At 39.5% G+C, this 15408-nt stretch overlaps 4 protein-coding genes across 5 annotated transcripts in view; 1 reads left to right on the top strand and 3 right to left on the bottom strand.

Annotated features, from left to right (window-relative positions):
- Positions 1 to 1026, bottom strand: part of itpr1b (inositol 1,4,5-trisphosphate receptor, type 1b) — a 122479-nt gene extending 121453 nt beyond the window's left edge. Inside the window, exon 1 of the mRNA XM_083533452.1 lies at positions 1004 to 1026. The gene's annotated coding sequence lies outside the window, so the exon portion shown is untranslated. The remainder of the gene's footprint in view (positions 1 to 1003) is intronic.
- Positions 1027 to 1316: 290 nt separating this feature from the next.
- On the top strand, positions 1317 to 15012 carry LOC310721636 (uncharacterized protein). The gene is made up of 4 exons (XM_083533483.1): positions 1317 to 1564; positions 13765 to 13979; positions 14124 to 14203; positions 14530 to 15012. Exons 2-4 carry the CDS (start codon positions 13771 to 13773, stop codon positions 14766 to 14768), a joined length of 528 nt encoding a protein of 175 aa, XP_083389609.1. The 5' UTR covers positions 1317 to 1564; positions 13765 to 13770; the 3' UTR covers positions 14769 to 15012.
- Positions 7155 to 9324, bottom strand: setmar (SET domain and mariner transposase fusion gene). Of its 2 annotated transcripts, XM_083533481.1 has the most exons (3): positions 9062 to 9324; positions 7992 to 8780; positions 7155 to 7946 (listed from the first exon to the last, which is right to left on the bottom strand). In XM_083533481.1, exons 1-2 carry the CDS (start codon positions 9158 to 9160, stop codon positions 8031 to 8033), a joined length of 849 nt encoding a protein of 282 aa, XP_083389607.1. In that variant the 5' UTR covers positions 9161 to 9324; the 3' UTR covers positions 7155 to 7946; positions 7992 to 8030. The 2 variants fall into 2 exon arrangements, with proteins under 2 accessions (XP_083389607.1, XP_083389606.1); XM_083533480.1 differs by having other exon boundaries at positions 7155 to 8780.
- Positions 10124 to 12569, bottom strand: brk1 (BRICK1 subunit of SCAR/WAVE actin nucleating complex). The gene is made up of 3 exons (XM_083533661.1): positions 12364 to 12569; positions 11650 to 11732; positions 10124 to 11021 (listed from the first exon to the last, which is right to left on the bottom strand). The coding sequence occupies exons 1-3, from the start codon at positions 12479 to 12481 to the stop codon at positions 10995 to 10997; spliced, it is 228 nt and encodes a 75-aa protein (XP_083389787.1). The 5' UTR covers positions 12482 to 12569; the 3' UTR covers positions 10124 to 10994.
- Positions 15013 to 15408: the final 396 nt, after the last annotated feature.

Genomic DNA, 15408 nt, shown 5'->3' with positions numbered 1-15408 from the left:
ATTTTTAATGTGGTCCAGTATGCAACAAAATACAAAAATAAGTATACTGGAGGTTTATACACTTGTCTGAGCAGACATGAACCTTGCAGGATAAAGAAAGAGACATGCAACAGTTCCTTGATACATTCATCTTTAGTAACTGCCTGGTCAGGGTCTAAAATCTATGAGTTATTATACTGGGAAAAAATATTTTCAGTGTGGCTTCAAAATGATTTACTCTAAAAGTCACTTGGACAGTCGTGCCTAAATCAATCGTTTCAATATTTAACTCTGGGATACTGCTGAAATCGGACCTGAATATGTTTTTTCCCTGAGTTTTATCCCAGGACTGTTTTAAATACTCCTTGGTCTTCATGCTGTATTTACAGCAAAGAGAAATAAGAATATTCCAGCTCTAAAATACCTACTTTTTACACACTGGGGAAAAAAAATAACAGAAATAAAATGAATACTACAAAAAACTGGAATTAAAGAGTTGCTTGGTTAGGGCTTAAATTATTTCTAATGTGGATGTGACATCACAGTGTGGTGTGGCAAACGCACTGGTTCAGGTCTGAAGGCCATGCAGCAGGTAGTTTGCCCAATACATAACTGATGTTCAGCGACCTTCCATCAGACAGTCATTGCAAGAGTGAGAAGTATAATCAAAGTCACCTAAACCATGGCCTGATTACTTCTTTATCATCTGGTAAATGCTACAGGAGTCTTCGAATGAGCAGACTCAAGAACAGTTTTTGCACTGAGCTGGTCTCTGCTCCCTACCACAACCCTGCACTTTTTATATGTGCCTATTATACATACAGTGTGTGCAAATCTGGTATTTATACTGTGCACATTGACCGCTTTATCAAATCTAAATTATTTGGAAGTGCAGTTTAAAAAGATCTTACAGAAACCACTTACATTTCAAGTAGCAGCCAATCACCCAGTATTGGACAATTTCTAATATAAACAGAAAGAAACAACGGCTTAAGAACCATATATCATGCTGTTATTTACTTACTTTTCATTTTATGGGCGTCGAAGCGACATCAGATTCTGAAAGACTTTCCAAGTAGGACAGCCACTCAGACAGATCTTTCTATTTGGGAAGTTGTGATGTATCCAACTGGTCATGAACAGAAGAAACTTCATGCTCTTCCAGGAACAGGTGTAGGTGATCAAGGGAAACTTGAATTGCATACAGGTAAACTAATTAGGAACTAATTATGTGACTCATGATAGCACGAGGACAAATACTTGTTCAATCGTGATATTTACACAATGTCAGTGTTATGTACTGCTGTGTGTATTGCAGGCTGTAACATTACACAATGTGAAAATGTTGCACTTAATGTAGCACATAGAAAATCAGGATACAACGAAGCACAGACTTGGACACCAGGAGTCCAGGAGAGCAGGACCAGCTGAGCGTCCAGCACCTCTTGTGTAGCTACAGGTGCTGTTCTTGTGAGCCAGGGAGCCATCGTTAGTTCTCCTGTGTAATCTCACCACAGTCTTCAGCAGCCCGGACACGTGAATCAAGAGCAAACAGAAAGGCAGAAACAGGTGTACAGAGAGCAAGGTGTGTAGAAAACAACAATAAATACTAAAGTATCATACTGAAGTATAAGCTTTGAAATTTATATAGCGACATTGGCATAGATATGGTATAGTGTTCATTCGTGTTCACAAAGATATTCAGGGCACTTTAAAAAAACTGGTGCTGAGTTAAATTCAGTAGTTTATGATGATTCACTGTTTATATTTTGCACTTGATCAACGCTAGAGCGGAAATCTCTCAGATGTACAGTAGACAAACCTGCTAATCACACTGAAGAGCACTGGGGAAGTAAAAATAGACGCTCGTAAAACACCAAACATGTCAGCTAAACTAGTTATCAGAAGTCACTTAGAGTGGTGCTGGAGAGGGTCTGTGTGGAAGTGAATTAAAAGAGCTAATGCTAACTATCTTAAGGGTAAAGGCTTTAATAGGGATTAGATTATCACAGAATACATCTGGCCTCTATGTTTAGAGCTCAGAATAGATATAAAAATCACAAAATGACATGGTGTTTAGGTAATAAAAGAATTGCACAAAAGGGGGGTTTTGGCCGTCAATTAACGTTCATGAACAATTCTATTATACTAGAGCAGTACTACATGATCGAAAATCCTCTATAATCCTGGGTTTTTGTCTGCTGAGATTTCAGCAAAATCTGTGCAGAGGCTGGTCTTGCACTTTCAGCCATGCGCTCAAATTAATTATATACAGTAATATACTGTATATTCTCTATTCTGAGAAGTACAGTACTATACCATATTAATACGTACTGATTCAGACTAGACATTATAAAGATCACTGATCATTGAAAGGATACAGCACAGAAATAAAATAAAAACAGATTCATCTTTAAAAAAAAACAAATAAACATTGGCCAGTGTGGTCACAAGCTAATAAAGCCCCAGTGGATGAGATCTGGCGTAGACAAGACGACATCTGATTTCTCATCAGAGACGTAACCCACTTCCGACATGGCAGGCTGCCCGTTTCTATTTCTGCTGCTGTCGCTCTTGCCGTTCCGCTCGCCGCTCCACTCGCGCATCTTCACCCGTCTCATGCTCCTGATGGCTTTGAAGCCACACTTCACACAGAGAGCCTCTTGATTAGACTTGATTTGATTGTGAGAGGCTTTGATTAGGAGATGGCAGCATCTCCGTGGATTTCGTGGTGGATGGAAATGACTGCTCCAGGGGTCGTAGGAAGGTGTTGAGCAAAGCAACTGGCACCAGAACTACTGAAACTCATATTAGTACATTCATATATCAAAAATACCATAATACAGTAATAAACACCCTGCAAGCCTGCAAACACTGCAACCTGGTGAAAATTAAAGAGGCAGTGTGTCGTTTTTAGAGCCCTCTAGTGCCTGTGAGGTGAACTACAATTGCTATAAAAACATCTTCCTGTTTCCCCAAATTCAACACAACCTAAAACCTTGTGTGTTGCCATATAAAATTAATAGAACAGAGCAAAGCAGCACTGATCACAGCTGTGAAGCAAATTTCAGGGTCAGAAAAAATAAATTGAAAACAAATAAATGATATCCAATACAATACTAATAGAATTTCACATATTTATTTAGACTTCTTTGAAATAATATGATTCATTTAGGTCTAGAAATCACATACTAAATCTTTAACATTTCCAAATTCAATAAATATTTATAAACCTCGCCAATTATGCACATTGACCAAATTATTACCCTGATGCATAATTGTTTTTTTTTTTACTTCGTAGAGAAGAAACGAAGAAAGTGGCCCTACTGTTCTAACGTTCACACTAGTGTAATGTAGGCCACCCTAACGCCACAGCGCGCTCGGTGCTCTTGACACATTGTCCCATTTAGACATACAGCTGCTTCTGCTTTATATAAACTCACAGCTTGTAGTGAAGTGCACAAGGCTTATGGGCCGTTCTGCCGAAATAAACCACTGGCCCACTTACCAAGTGGAAAATAGGGCTGAAAAAAAAAATGTGCAGCCTCTACAGACAACATTTGGGATGTTTGTTTTGAAATCTTTTGACTCGTACATAAGGAGAGATTCTGATGCTGTGGTCGGTTTGACGTAATGACTTTACCACAATTTTTACATTACATCTAATTAAAGGAGTAAAGATTTTCCTTCTCAGCCGTGATGCAGTCAGTCAGCCAGCCAGATTGAGCTCAAAGTCCGACACTGTTAACAGGTAATGGAAGCTTGGAGACACCAGTTTAGTCAAAATCTAGTGAACATCTTCCCAGAAAAGTGGATGAAAGCACATATTAATCTTATAGTCAGCTGTATAAAGGTTTGTACATATATTGCAGGTGATACAATTCTTTTTCCTACAAACATTCTAACGCAATTACCATAAGACTTACAAGGAGTGAGTTCACCATCTCAACTACACTTCAATTGCACACTTAACATAAAGAAAACCTCCTAACTAGTGACGATTCGTTCGTTTTGAACGAGTCTTTAATGTGACTCAGAGTCATTCGTTCGTTTACGACTGGACACGCATGAAGCAAAGCTTCGCAAAATCTCTGTTAAGTACAGGAAACAAAATTGAGTAGTTGATTTGATTTTCCTATTACTACTCATAACATGGTGGTGTATGTGATTTTAACCTTCTGAAACAGGATATTATGATTGCCACTACGACCTGAGGTCATGACCCCATCGCCTAACCTGCTCCCTGATGGACTGAACACTTAAGACTCTCACAGACTCACGAGTGACCGATCAAACTTGAATCGTGACGATTCACGCCAGCATCGAGGGCAGCGTGACAGTTAAACCGAAGGTCGCTCTGTCAGCAGTGCAGGATTTCTGCTTTCACTGGCCAACAATCGCTGTGAAGCGCTGCCCACACTCACCGCCAATCAATATCGCACGTTCCGTTGCCATAGAGACTTGGGAGACTTGCTTACTCATTCGATGCCATGAGTCATGCGACAGAAGTCAATTTTCAGAGCGTCTATCGCAGACAACTAGGTATAGCTTCTCCTCCCGTCCAGATCACAGTAACATGGTTCCTCTTTGCGCTGAAGAGGAAACACCACCGAGCTTCTACAGTAAAGCGTCTGCGTTTGCGGGTGTGTTGATACGTTTCAGGAAGTTACAGAGCAGCTGTGAGACAAAAGACTATTTTCACAAGAAGCCAAACCTGAAGCTGCAGCTCGAGAGCCTGATAACTGGCAACCACACTTGATTGAATTCGTTCCAAAAATCACTTCTGGGAGACTGAGAGGCCCTCAAGGCCTGGGCCAAGACCATGCGCTCGTTTTCCGAGGAAGCGGCCTAACAGACAGCAGAGAAGCGGAAGAGAGGAGCAGTTAATAAACGCTGCTCATAATGGCACTGAGGGAAGCAGCTGAGGGGAAAACACCCTAATAAAGGTCCATTAACATCATCCACAAAGGAAAAGAAAATATCTGAGAGATAAATGATAATTGCGCAGCTTTAAAATGTGGCCGGCCTAATGCGCACGCTAATGAGCGATTATGTGCAGAATAAACCCGCAAGTCAATTCAGAACAAAAGTTATAGCACCCCTGACTCATGATCATCAGAAAGAGACTTTCCACCCTAGCAAAGGAATAATCTGTTTAAAAAAATGCTGTTTCTCCATCATTGAACATTTAAAGGCTCAGGCATGGAGGAATCGGTGTCGAATCTATAATGATCTCAGATGTTGATCTAATTTAGAGCTGCTCCTGGTTCCACAACTCCAACTGACTGTAGAAGACTGTAGAAAGGACGTCACCAATAATCAGACTCTCTGGGGCTCAGGATATTCTTCACTCTCCGGTGTTTGTAATGTTTAAATGACTGATAATCACACTCTTGGTGTCACCCAGATGAGGTTGAGGTTCCTCTTTTGAATCTGGTTCCTCTCAATGTTTCTTCCTCATAACATCTAAGGGAGTTTTTTTTCTTTCCTGGCCACAGTCGCACCAGGCTTCATCATCAGGGATAAATACACATCATTTACTGATATTTACATTTTTGTTCTATAATTCTTACATAACATAAATAAAAAAAGGACTAGTGTGCAGATCTGTGGTCTTACAATTTACTAGAAAAAAAACCCCAAATTCATATACAGAATATTGCGATGTTATAAAGTTGGGCATCTTGGACGACCCAGAAGAAGATGGATTCTGTGTTGAGTTCTTTCCTGTGACATATCAGTTTTTGTTTTCCACGGTCACCTCTGGCTTGCTCATTAGGGACCTAAATCTACCACTGCAATCTGCAACTGCTTTGTGATGATATCCAATTAACCCAGATAAGGACAATATCTTGGATTGTGAATTTCCCTCGGGAATGAATAACGTTATCTATCCATCTAAATAAATAGCATTGTACAAATAAAACCCAATTGGGAATAAACTTAATCTCAACAACCAGCACGATAAAAAAAAGAATAAAAAAACTATAAGAAAAGTGAGAGTGATTATAAAACGTGATATGAAACTAATATACGTTACGTATAAAATATTTCGGAACTAGTTTCGTAACACGCCAACAGATGGCTGCACTCAGAGTCACAGGTAGCACCGATTTTTGTAAGTCAGCGTTCCAGAAGACACATCCTGTGTACGAGAGCTGTGCAACTGGTGCTTTTCTGACCACGTGCGTTACCACGTCTGTTATTCTGACCTCATGCGCACTCTGTCTCCTCACACGTGAGTTTTGCTGGAAACAACATGATCTCACTTCCACACCCACTACTCGCCAGATTTGGCTTCTTGCGGACTTCCTGAAGAAAAAGATCCAGTTCAAAGGTTTTCACACCACTGTGGAGAAACAGAGCAAATCGCAGAAGGTGCTTGGAAAAAAAGATTTCCAGGACGCGTTTCCGAAGTGGCAGGAACGCTGGGAGCGCTGTATTGCTGTGCAAGGGGACTATTTTGAAAAAAGAAAGTAATTTCTTGAAACTTTTTGATAGAACCTCATAGATACAAATGCTATGTTTAAAAAAAAAAAAAAAAAAAAAAAAAAAAAAAAGTTTTGAGGCTTCTGAAACTTCTTGCTGTGTCAGACTCAGAAAAAAAAACTTACAGAACTTTTATACATTCGTTTGAACCTGAAATTCTTTGGATAATCAGCAGACCAGATGAGCTGAAATGTTTAACCTGAGAGACTGTGGAGTTGTGATTAATATCCTGGAGGTTACTGTGGATTATTTACTCTCCACATGCAGACAGAGCGGATCCGCTCTCACGCTGACGTGCCTCGTGTTCTGGTCTCGTTTCCAAAGACGGAGTCCTGCTCTCCATCTCGGGTCTCGGGGCTAATTAACCCAGATATAGATATTAATATCGCTGTTGAGATAAAGACGGGTCCTGGATGGAAGTGGGGCAGAGACGTGGAGGAGAGAGAGAGAGGGAGAGAGAGAGAGAGAGAGAGAGAGAGAGAGAGAGAGAGAGAGAGGATTTAAGAATGACGGCTCAGTGAAGTGGGTCGCTCCGGCCCCCGTCCTCTGTGTGGCGCTGATGAGGGAGTGCTGTTACTATATCCAAACACCCAAAGGCTCTTTTTAATTGCTTATTACCCCTGAGCTTTGGCTTTAAAGGAGAGCTCTGTTAAAGGAGAAGGCAGCGGACACTATGAAACTCAGACTTGTGACAGTGAAGGAAGTTGTTTATAACATGAAGTACAGTTTAAAAAGTAGACCAGCAAGATCAATAAATGACAAATATCCAGCTCAGTGATGTCACACAGACCAGGACACGATGAAATATGATTTATAAACATGAACACATCACGTATATCACAGCTTTCACGCGGTAACGATAGCTCAGTGGCATTGCATCTAAAGGTCGTGTGTTCGAATCCCAGCCACACCAAGCTGCCACATCTTCGGCCCCTGAGAAAGGCCCTCGACCCCATAGCTGATCAGTTGTATAGATGAGATAAATGTTATCGCAATGTGCTGACAAAATGTTAACATTATGGATTCTATGATGTTCTGAGATGCAAAACAATTGTAACATATCCAGATGTTTTTAATCTTCTGAAAATTCACAGTTTTAGTTGCAGAACCAGTCGGGAACGTTAGTGTGAACTTTTCTGCGAGTTGAACTACCAGTTTAGATTTGGCCTCTTAGGTCAGTGAGTTTTAATTCACAGAGGATTCTACAGTTAAAGGCATTTAGGAGTGTAATGGCAGGATTTGAACTTCTATTAGTGACATCATTCTGGAGGAACACAGACACTGGATGAACATGAGACCATTCACACAGACTGTAACCTGGGTTTAGCATGGAGCTGTCAGCGTTACCCCCTGTAGCACCATCAGCAAAGAATAATTGTGTGCGTTTCCATAGAAACTCCATAGAGTCACAGAGTACCGAGTCTCTGAGCTGTCATGGAATGTGCTGTGAGACAGCAGATGCAGGTGAGACGTGTCAGCTGCAATATTGTCCATGTGTGTGTGTATAAAATGGTAACAATAACAAGGGATGATTAACTGTAAGGAATGATTTCTCAGCGTTCTCATTGCAGGACTGAAATGTCTAAAGGTAAAAAGCCAGTGCAGTTCAGTTCAGCACACAGACACACTTTCCTCTGGAGATCTCCTGCACCGACTCTTTTCTCTGTGTGTCCTCCTGAGTAATCGAAGGTGAGTTCCTCGCCTGGCTCTATGTCTCGGCTGGAAAACAGGGCCAGTCTGGGCACCACTGAGTGCACACGTACGGGCATCATGATTAAGTTGGGGTGGCACGAGTGGTTCAGGAAGCGGCCCACGTTGCCCATAAAGGCCGGGTCCACAAACGTCACACCCAGCCCCTGCGAGCCACCGTGCTCCTGCACTGCGATGATGTAATTCTTATCCTCAGGAGTCTGTGAGAGCTGCCTCCGCCGTGCCTCCTCAAACCCGATCACCTCTCCGGCGTACTCGCACACGAACCTGCCACGTCTGATGGCTTCCAGGGTCACGACCCCACAGCCACGATTTTCAGTTCGGAAAACACAGAGGCGGGTCTGCAGGCCGCTCTGGACCACACGGGACTGGCAGGACTCGCCGCACACACACAGGACGTTACATTCAAAAACAGGCTGGCTGTAAGAAGCGCCCGAGTCCTTGCGCTGCTCCAGGAAACATCCCTCGGTGTACGCCAGGCCAAAACGCAGGCACGGGCAGCTGGACGGCACGCAGGACGCCGAGCGGCATGAGCAGCCTGGCAAGGTCACTTCACTTGGGTCAACGTCACAACCCACCCCCTGAACGTTTTCTGGAGTGTACTGAAGCGCAAACACACACGGTGTTAAAAGTGTGTAAAAAATAAGTAAACAAAAAATAACAGCAATGTCAATATGAAAAGATAGATAGATAGTTAGTAAAGGTCAGTGAGTGAGACTTTTCTGCCATCTAGTGGCCATAAAGAGAAACTGCAGCCCTGAGTCTGCTCTAACACCCGAAACAAATGAAATAGAAAAATTACATTAAAAACCCATTATATTAGATACATTTACTATTTTAAAAGGTTGGTCGTTTCAGTAACAAAGAAAGGACACAAATATACCTGGAATTTGGGCAAACCCTCCTCACACAAGCCTTTTTCGATGCAAACAGGGACATTTTCCAGACCGTTGCTGATGTCGCCTCCGTATAAACTAATCATTCTTTATTTTCTACAAACGTTGTAGACTTTAAATACCTTTTTCTACATATACAGGCCGGAACATTGCTTTATAACCGTGTCAATAATAATAATAATGTAAAAAGTAAGAGACTTCCAAAGCAATAAAGAGACAACCGGAAACAGGAAGTAACGAGTGTCAGCAAACTAAACACAAAAAATAATTTAAAAGTCCCACTGTGAATAAACAATATGTAAAATATTAAGCACTATGCTTATCCAAAACACTACTTATATCATTATATGATTATTAATTTATCATTTAAAACTACTATTATTAAATATACAATTATTAACATTTCTGTTTTCTCTTATAGAGTAGAGGCCATTCATTCATTATTTTTTCTTTCTTTCTTCTTTTCTCGTGCTCCCGACATAACGAGTTGTTTTGTCGTGATCACGATTGAATTTTCTCGTGATCTTTACATAACAAACTTAATGACCAGTGCCTCGATTTTCTGTGCATTGAGCCAGCGTTCACGAGAAAATTATGTCGTAATAACGAATGTGGGTGTGATAGATAGATAGATAGATAGATAGATAGATAGATAGATAGATAGATAGATAGATAGATAGATAGATAGATAGATAGATAGATAATGGAGAATCCACAAAGGACAGTTGTGGTAAATCATCTCCTATAACCACGTCCTGAATTGTCCTCTTATAGCACAGAAATACACAATTTTTTCCATTAAATAATGTCATACAGTTTCTTTACTTTTTTCTTTACTATCTTTGCCTAAGCAGAAGCAAAAATGTTGGCAACTCAGAAGCACTGCCTTTTAAACTGTGTATAACAATCTTTTCTTATGAACAATAAAAGTCTTATAGGTTTTGCATATAAAATATACATATATATATATATATATATATATATATAAAAGGGATAATAAAAACAATGAGAATGAACGAACACGGACACAACGAACACAAACTCAGAAGTGTTATGTAATATGTTGTTATTTATTTTAACCACAGTACATCAAAAGTATGAGCATTGAAACACAAAGATCGGCTGTAGAGGCCGGCGTCACTTCCGCACCATCTCGATTGGCACTTGAGTAACTCCTCCAGCCTTTGGCCCCCGTACGCATGCGTGCACACACACACACACACACACACACACACACACACACACACGCCGAGTAAAGATGTGCTATAGCGTATGAAACCGTCACAGGGCACAGGAGTTTCCACCAACGCAGGCTTTTGCGGTCCGACAATTACAAAATATATACAGAAACCGGTTTTACACACGCACAAGGCCGAGTAAACAAATTACTTTTTTTTTTGTTTGGTTTTTTTCTTAATTAACCATTTTGCAAAGCTTACACCATCGTTTCACATCATCGCTCCCCGTACACTCATTTCATCCGATATACATGTTTAGTGTCTGAATTTCCCAGCTAATAATCTGCTCAATCTTTAATCAGGACACGATGAAGGACTTGACATGTGCAAGCAGCACAAAGACAGTAACAGGTCAAGATGAGGATTAAAATAAAAAAAGAGAAAAAGAGTACAACTGTTCATACCGAAGCAGAAACGGTGGAAAAGAAAAGCGCGTTCGTGATGGTCCCATGCGTTAAAGCCCCAGTGAGGAACTGCTCAACCTGAAACCTGTTTAATCAGAACTATGTTCCCTTTTGAGTTTCGGAGTGACGTAGCACTGAGTCAGCAGTTCCTCACTGGGGCTTTAAGAGGCTGGTAGATAAACAGTCACTTGGTTATTTAAAGTGAATGAGGAAACAGGAAAACACACACAAAAAATAAAAGAGTGTGGCCATTTAGTTTCTTCTCCGCATCAGGAAGGTTAGGTCAGCGTTTCCCCTTTTGTAACCTTAAACAAAGAAGAAAAAAAAAACACAACAGTGAGTTATTGTGAAAATTCTCACACAAATTATACACAAACACCTGCTTTGAATACCGACCGTGTTCAAATATAGGGTTAGGAGGCTGTGAAAAGCTTATAATCCGCGTCTTCACCGGGGATTTTCTCGAACAGGTGATGTATAAATCTTCACAAATCAGAGTTCACAAAACATGATCTCTCGACCGCAGCCAAACAACACGAACCTCGGTCTTTTGCATGAGTCAGCGGGAAATTGCAGCGTGACCACAGCTCGAGTGTGTGTACATGAGCGGTTAATATAGTCATTATGATTCATTCTGAGAATGACACTGCTCTCATCACACTTCAACTCTGACTCACGAGTCCTTTTCTCTTTACACACGTTCAATCTCAAACTTTCGGGTTACTGAAATAAAAGGTTTTATGGTTCTGCTCGTTCACGACTTTTGTTTTCTTGTTGTTACATCAGTTTGAGGCTCAAAATGCTTTTGATAAATCAAACCAAAGACCAAACTCTGTCTGGTGCAGGAAAATGTATTTATAGACACCTGATGTCTGTCTAATGCACTGGGTTTAAACCCTGAACTCAAGTTCAAATGGAGCAAAGGGAACTCACTCTGGCCTCGATGTACTCGATCCTTCTCTCCAGGGCGGTGAGCTTCTCATTCAGTGTGGCCAAACGAGACCTGCAGGACATATCTGAGGACGACAGTGTCAATGAACAGATTAGGGGAGAGAAAAAATGTCTAATTTTTCACTATTATAATTGAACAATTACAGAAAAAAAAAAAAAAGAATCTAAGAATTTCACTGATGACAACGATGATGATGATGATGATGATGATATTATTATTATTATTATTATTAATATATAAAGCTTCCTGTATGGTTATGAAAAATTTCATTAAAAATCGAATCATTTACATTTAATGTAGATGAAATGAATAAAACGTAATGTAGGATGTTGAGCCTCATATAAACAAAATCGAAAGTATAATGTGTGTGTGTGTGTGTGTGTGTGTGTGTGTGTGTGTGTGTCAATCAGACTAGCAATCTTGTCTGTTATGCTAGCAGGCTTCACTAACAAGCTGAAAGACGTACAGTACACACGTATATTATATTTTTACACCTCCAACGCGTTAAACAATCTCAAATACATGATTATAATGATATTTTATATAAGAAAGAGTAATATATTTAGGTAAAATAGGTCGCACAGGAAGCTCGAGCCGGAGGATTAGCCGCTCCTGAGCGCAGTTAGCATTACAGCATCCGATCAAACTCAGCGCTTTTCTCTCGACTGGTTCATTCCCCTGATAAACAAACCCACCGAAAGAGTTGAGGAAATCGGCTATTTTCTTGATGCTGCTGGTAATCACTTCGATATACTCGCGATTGGCCCAGTCCTGGTGGATTTCTCTCTGCACCGGATCCTCCTGGCCGGCCATCTTCACTCCAGTCTGCTCGCTGGGCGGCGCAAATTTTTTTTTTCCCCACCCCTGCTCGCGCGCCGCCTAGCGGCAAGTCATGCGCAAAATGGCTCACTTTTTACCGATCCGACTCACTAAAACGATTCCTTTCACTTTTGTTTCAGAGATGTTTTTAATATATTGTTAATATTTCAGAGTGTAAATGTAAGGTTAAGGTTAAGTTCAAAACCCGCTGTTTATTTTTCTGTGTGAATATTTTACTCCGAGCCTTATTCATTATTTTATAATAGACTAGCATGTGCGATGGACATACGTTTTATTTACTATTTGGAGATCTATGACTGCAATTTTTTTTTTTAAATAAATAAAAAATCGAAGATCAAGAAAATAAATATTTTATATGTCATAATGTCATGATAATTTCCCCCAGTGGGATTTAAAACTGGGACTGGGACTTTTTCTTTTTTAGACAGACAGATAGACTTTGCACACTTTGATAGCACACTTTGGCACACTGACTCGACTCCCTGAATCGACAAACAACGAATTGAATCGATTCCCTGCTACAGGGGATAAACTGTATATTAAAGAATCGAATCTTTCGAATTCGATACTCCACCGAATCGTTCATAAAGCAGTTTTAGAGCTCAGTTCCAGTAAAGGAAAAAACCAACAGAACACTAATTTATTTATTATAAAAAAAAAAAAACTATACAATTTCCCGCAATTTATAGTCGCCATTAAGCAATTTGAACAGCTCGCGTGCGTGTATTTGTTTTTTTAAGTGTAACGGATTTAACGGTTGTAACGGTTTTTATCTCCGTGTCAGGCTGCAAACCATCTAATAATATTATTATTATTAATAATATTAATATTAATATTAATAATAATAATAATAATAATAATAATAATAATAATAATAATAATAATAATAATAATTAATAACCGGAATAAAGACTTTAATCAGGGGCAAGTCATTATATTTATTACACACTAAAATAATACTGATAATTGTCAAATATTTTGCATCCACTTATAATTATTAACTAATTAACTTAACATTTTAGAGTTTACATGTAAGTTAACATGTATAATCATATATTAATCATATATTATAATATAATCATATATATATATATATATATATATATATATATATATATATATATATATATATATATATATATATATATAAATAATTATTTTGTATATTTTTTTCTTCTTTCTTTTTTGATAAACTGTAAAACTTAGATATGTTTTTATTTTTTAACCCGGATACATTGTATTTTGCACGTATACAGACAGAAATGTCAGCTCGGCTGAGAAAATGCAGACAAGGACTTGCAAAAGCCCTAGATCAAGCAATGAAAAGTCTTCCTGAGAACAACCTCAGATCAGTCGTCAAATCAAGACCTGAAGCTGACCATAATGCCTCATGTTCTCTCCATTTTCATCCTCCTGAGATGCTTTCTGACCTCTGTCTCGCCATGGCAGATCATAAACACATCCTCACAAGGTACAAAGCTGATCGATTGTGTGTGTGTGTGTGTGTGTGTGTGTGTGTGTGTGTGTTGTGGGTTCAATGATTACCTTTAATTATAAGCTTCATGCACTCAGTTTATAAGACCTGTTATTACTGTCCACACCTTTTGTGGTCCAGACAGGGATCCAGACATGTACTAGAGGGTTTTACAGTCTCCAGGCCTGAACCTGAACATCGGGAACTTCCTGCAAGGATTGGTCAGTGAGATGTGTTATAACATGTTACTTCACTTCTTATCAGGAAAATAACAATTGTGTCATCACTGTACAATTGTACAACATTACTGTATTTACTAAAGATCTAAAAAAAAAAGTACATTGTTATATGGATGATTATTTTAAAGTAGTTTCTGCTATGATTTATTATTGATTTGTTTTAGAAATTTGATTCTAGGGCTGCCCATTGGTGACTGATAACATTTTCTAAATGCTAAAATTAAAAAACACTTACTACACATTCCCATAAACAGTATAATCATCATCCAACTGCAATCATAGTTTATTACTCTGTCTCGTTTCTAAAGAAAGCCCCGGAATGGAGATTTTGGACGAGCTGTTGGCGAAGCTGGAGTTTGAAAACGAGCTGAACCGAGTGTGTAACAGGCTCTCTGTAAACACAGTGCCGGTACGAGGAGACAGCACAGGAAGTGCAGACAGCAGTGTAGAGGACGAAGCTGCTAATGGAGAAGAGGACGAGGAGAAAAAGAGACTCATGGGCATGGTTCTGGACATGGAGCAGGACTACGAGTTCTTTGTCTTCTGAACATTATGTAAATATTGAACTAAAACCTGGTTACTGGACCAAGACATGGAGCTACACTGTACAACCTGTGCTGGTTTAGTGGCGAAAACAAACAAAAAGAAATACAGGTTTACACTGTGGTGCAGTTTCAGTGCATTATATCAGTGATTTTACATTTGTTAAGTTGTTAAGCTCGACCACATGCATATTCCAACGTAAATCTACTCAGCCTTCAAGAACTTTCTCACTTAGAGTTACATCATATATCATACACACACACACACACACACACACACACACACACACACACACACACACACACACACACATATAGCTTTAAGGAAAGAGACTGTAGTTTAGATGTTATCAGTTTGATCTACTTGAAGACAAAGGCATTAATTTAATTCTATTTATTTGCACTATAAATAGAAAAAAATATAAATTGACCTGTGTTTGAGTGTTTTCTGTGACCTACTTCATTATCAATTTATCTGTTTAATAAAAGAAAAAAATTTGGATGTTGGACGTACCGCAAATCAGAAAGGTTTTACTGCATTGAGAGAAAACGTGAGAGGGTTACAACCCGGTCCTGAGTATAATAAAAAGTTTTTCTCATTAGCAGGATGACTGTACAAGGGTCTCATAAACACACCCACACACA

The sequence above is a fragment of the Silurus aristotelis genome (assembly GCF_946808225.1).
Source record: "Silurus aristotelis genome assembly, chromosome: 28".
NCBI classification, from domain to species: Eukaryota; Metazoa; Chordata; class Actinopteri; order Siluriformes; family Siluridae; genus Silurus; species Silurus aristotelis.
Note: the sequence above shows the minus strand (reverse complement) of the source record. Positions and strands in the feature narration are given on the sequence as shown.

Bases quoted from the DNA above. Each gene is read 5' to 3' on its own strand.
- setmar (XM_083533480.1), bottom strand. From the start codon at position 9,160: ATGATTAGTTTATACGGAGGCGACATCAGCAACGGTCTGGAAAATGTC. The intron at 8,781-9,061 runs GTATATTTGTGT...TTTGCGCTTCAG, and splicing joins AGGGTTTGCCCAAATTCCAG to TACACTCCAGAAAACGTTCA.
- brk1 (XM_083533661.1), bottom strand. From the start codon at position 12,481: ATGGCCGGCCAGGAGGATCCGGTGCAGAGAGAAATCCACCAGGACTGG. The intron at 11,733-12,363 runs GTGGGTTTGTTT...TGTCGTCCTCAG, and splicing joins CGATTTCCTCAACTCTTTCG to ATATGTCCTGCAGGTCTCGT. The intron at 11,022-11,649 runs GTGAGTTCCCTT...TCTTTGTTTAAG, and splicing joins TCGAGTACATCGAGGCCAGA to GTTACAAAAGGGGAAACGCT.
- LOC310721636 (XM_083533483.1), top strand. From the start codon at position 13,771: ATGTCAGCTCGGCTGAGAAAATGCAGACAAGGACTTGCAAAAGCCCTA. The intron at 13,980-14,123 runs GTACAAAGCTGA...TTTGTGGTCCAG, and splicing joins CATAAACACATCCTCACAAG to ACAGGGATCCAGACATGTAC. The intron at 14,204-14,529 runs GTCAGTGAGATG...TCGTTTCTAAAG, and splicing joins GGAACTTCCTGCAAGGATTG to AAAGCCCCGGAATGGAGATT.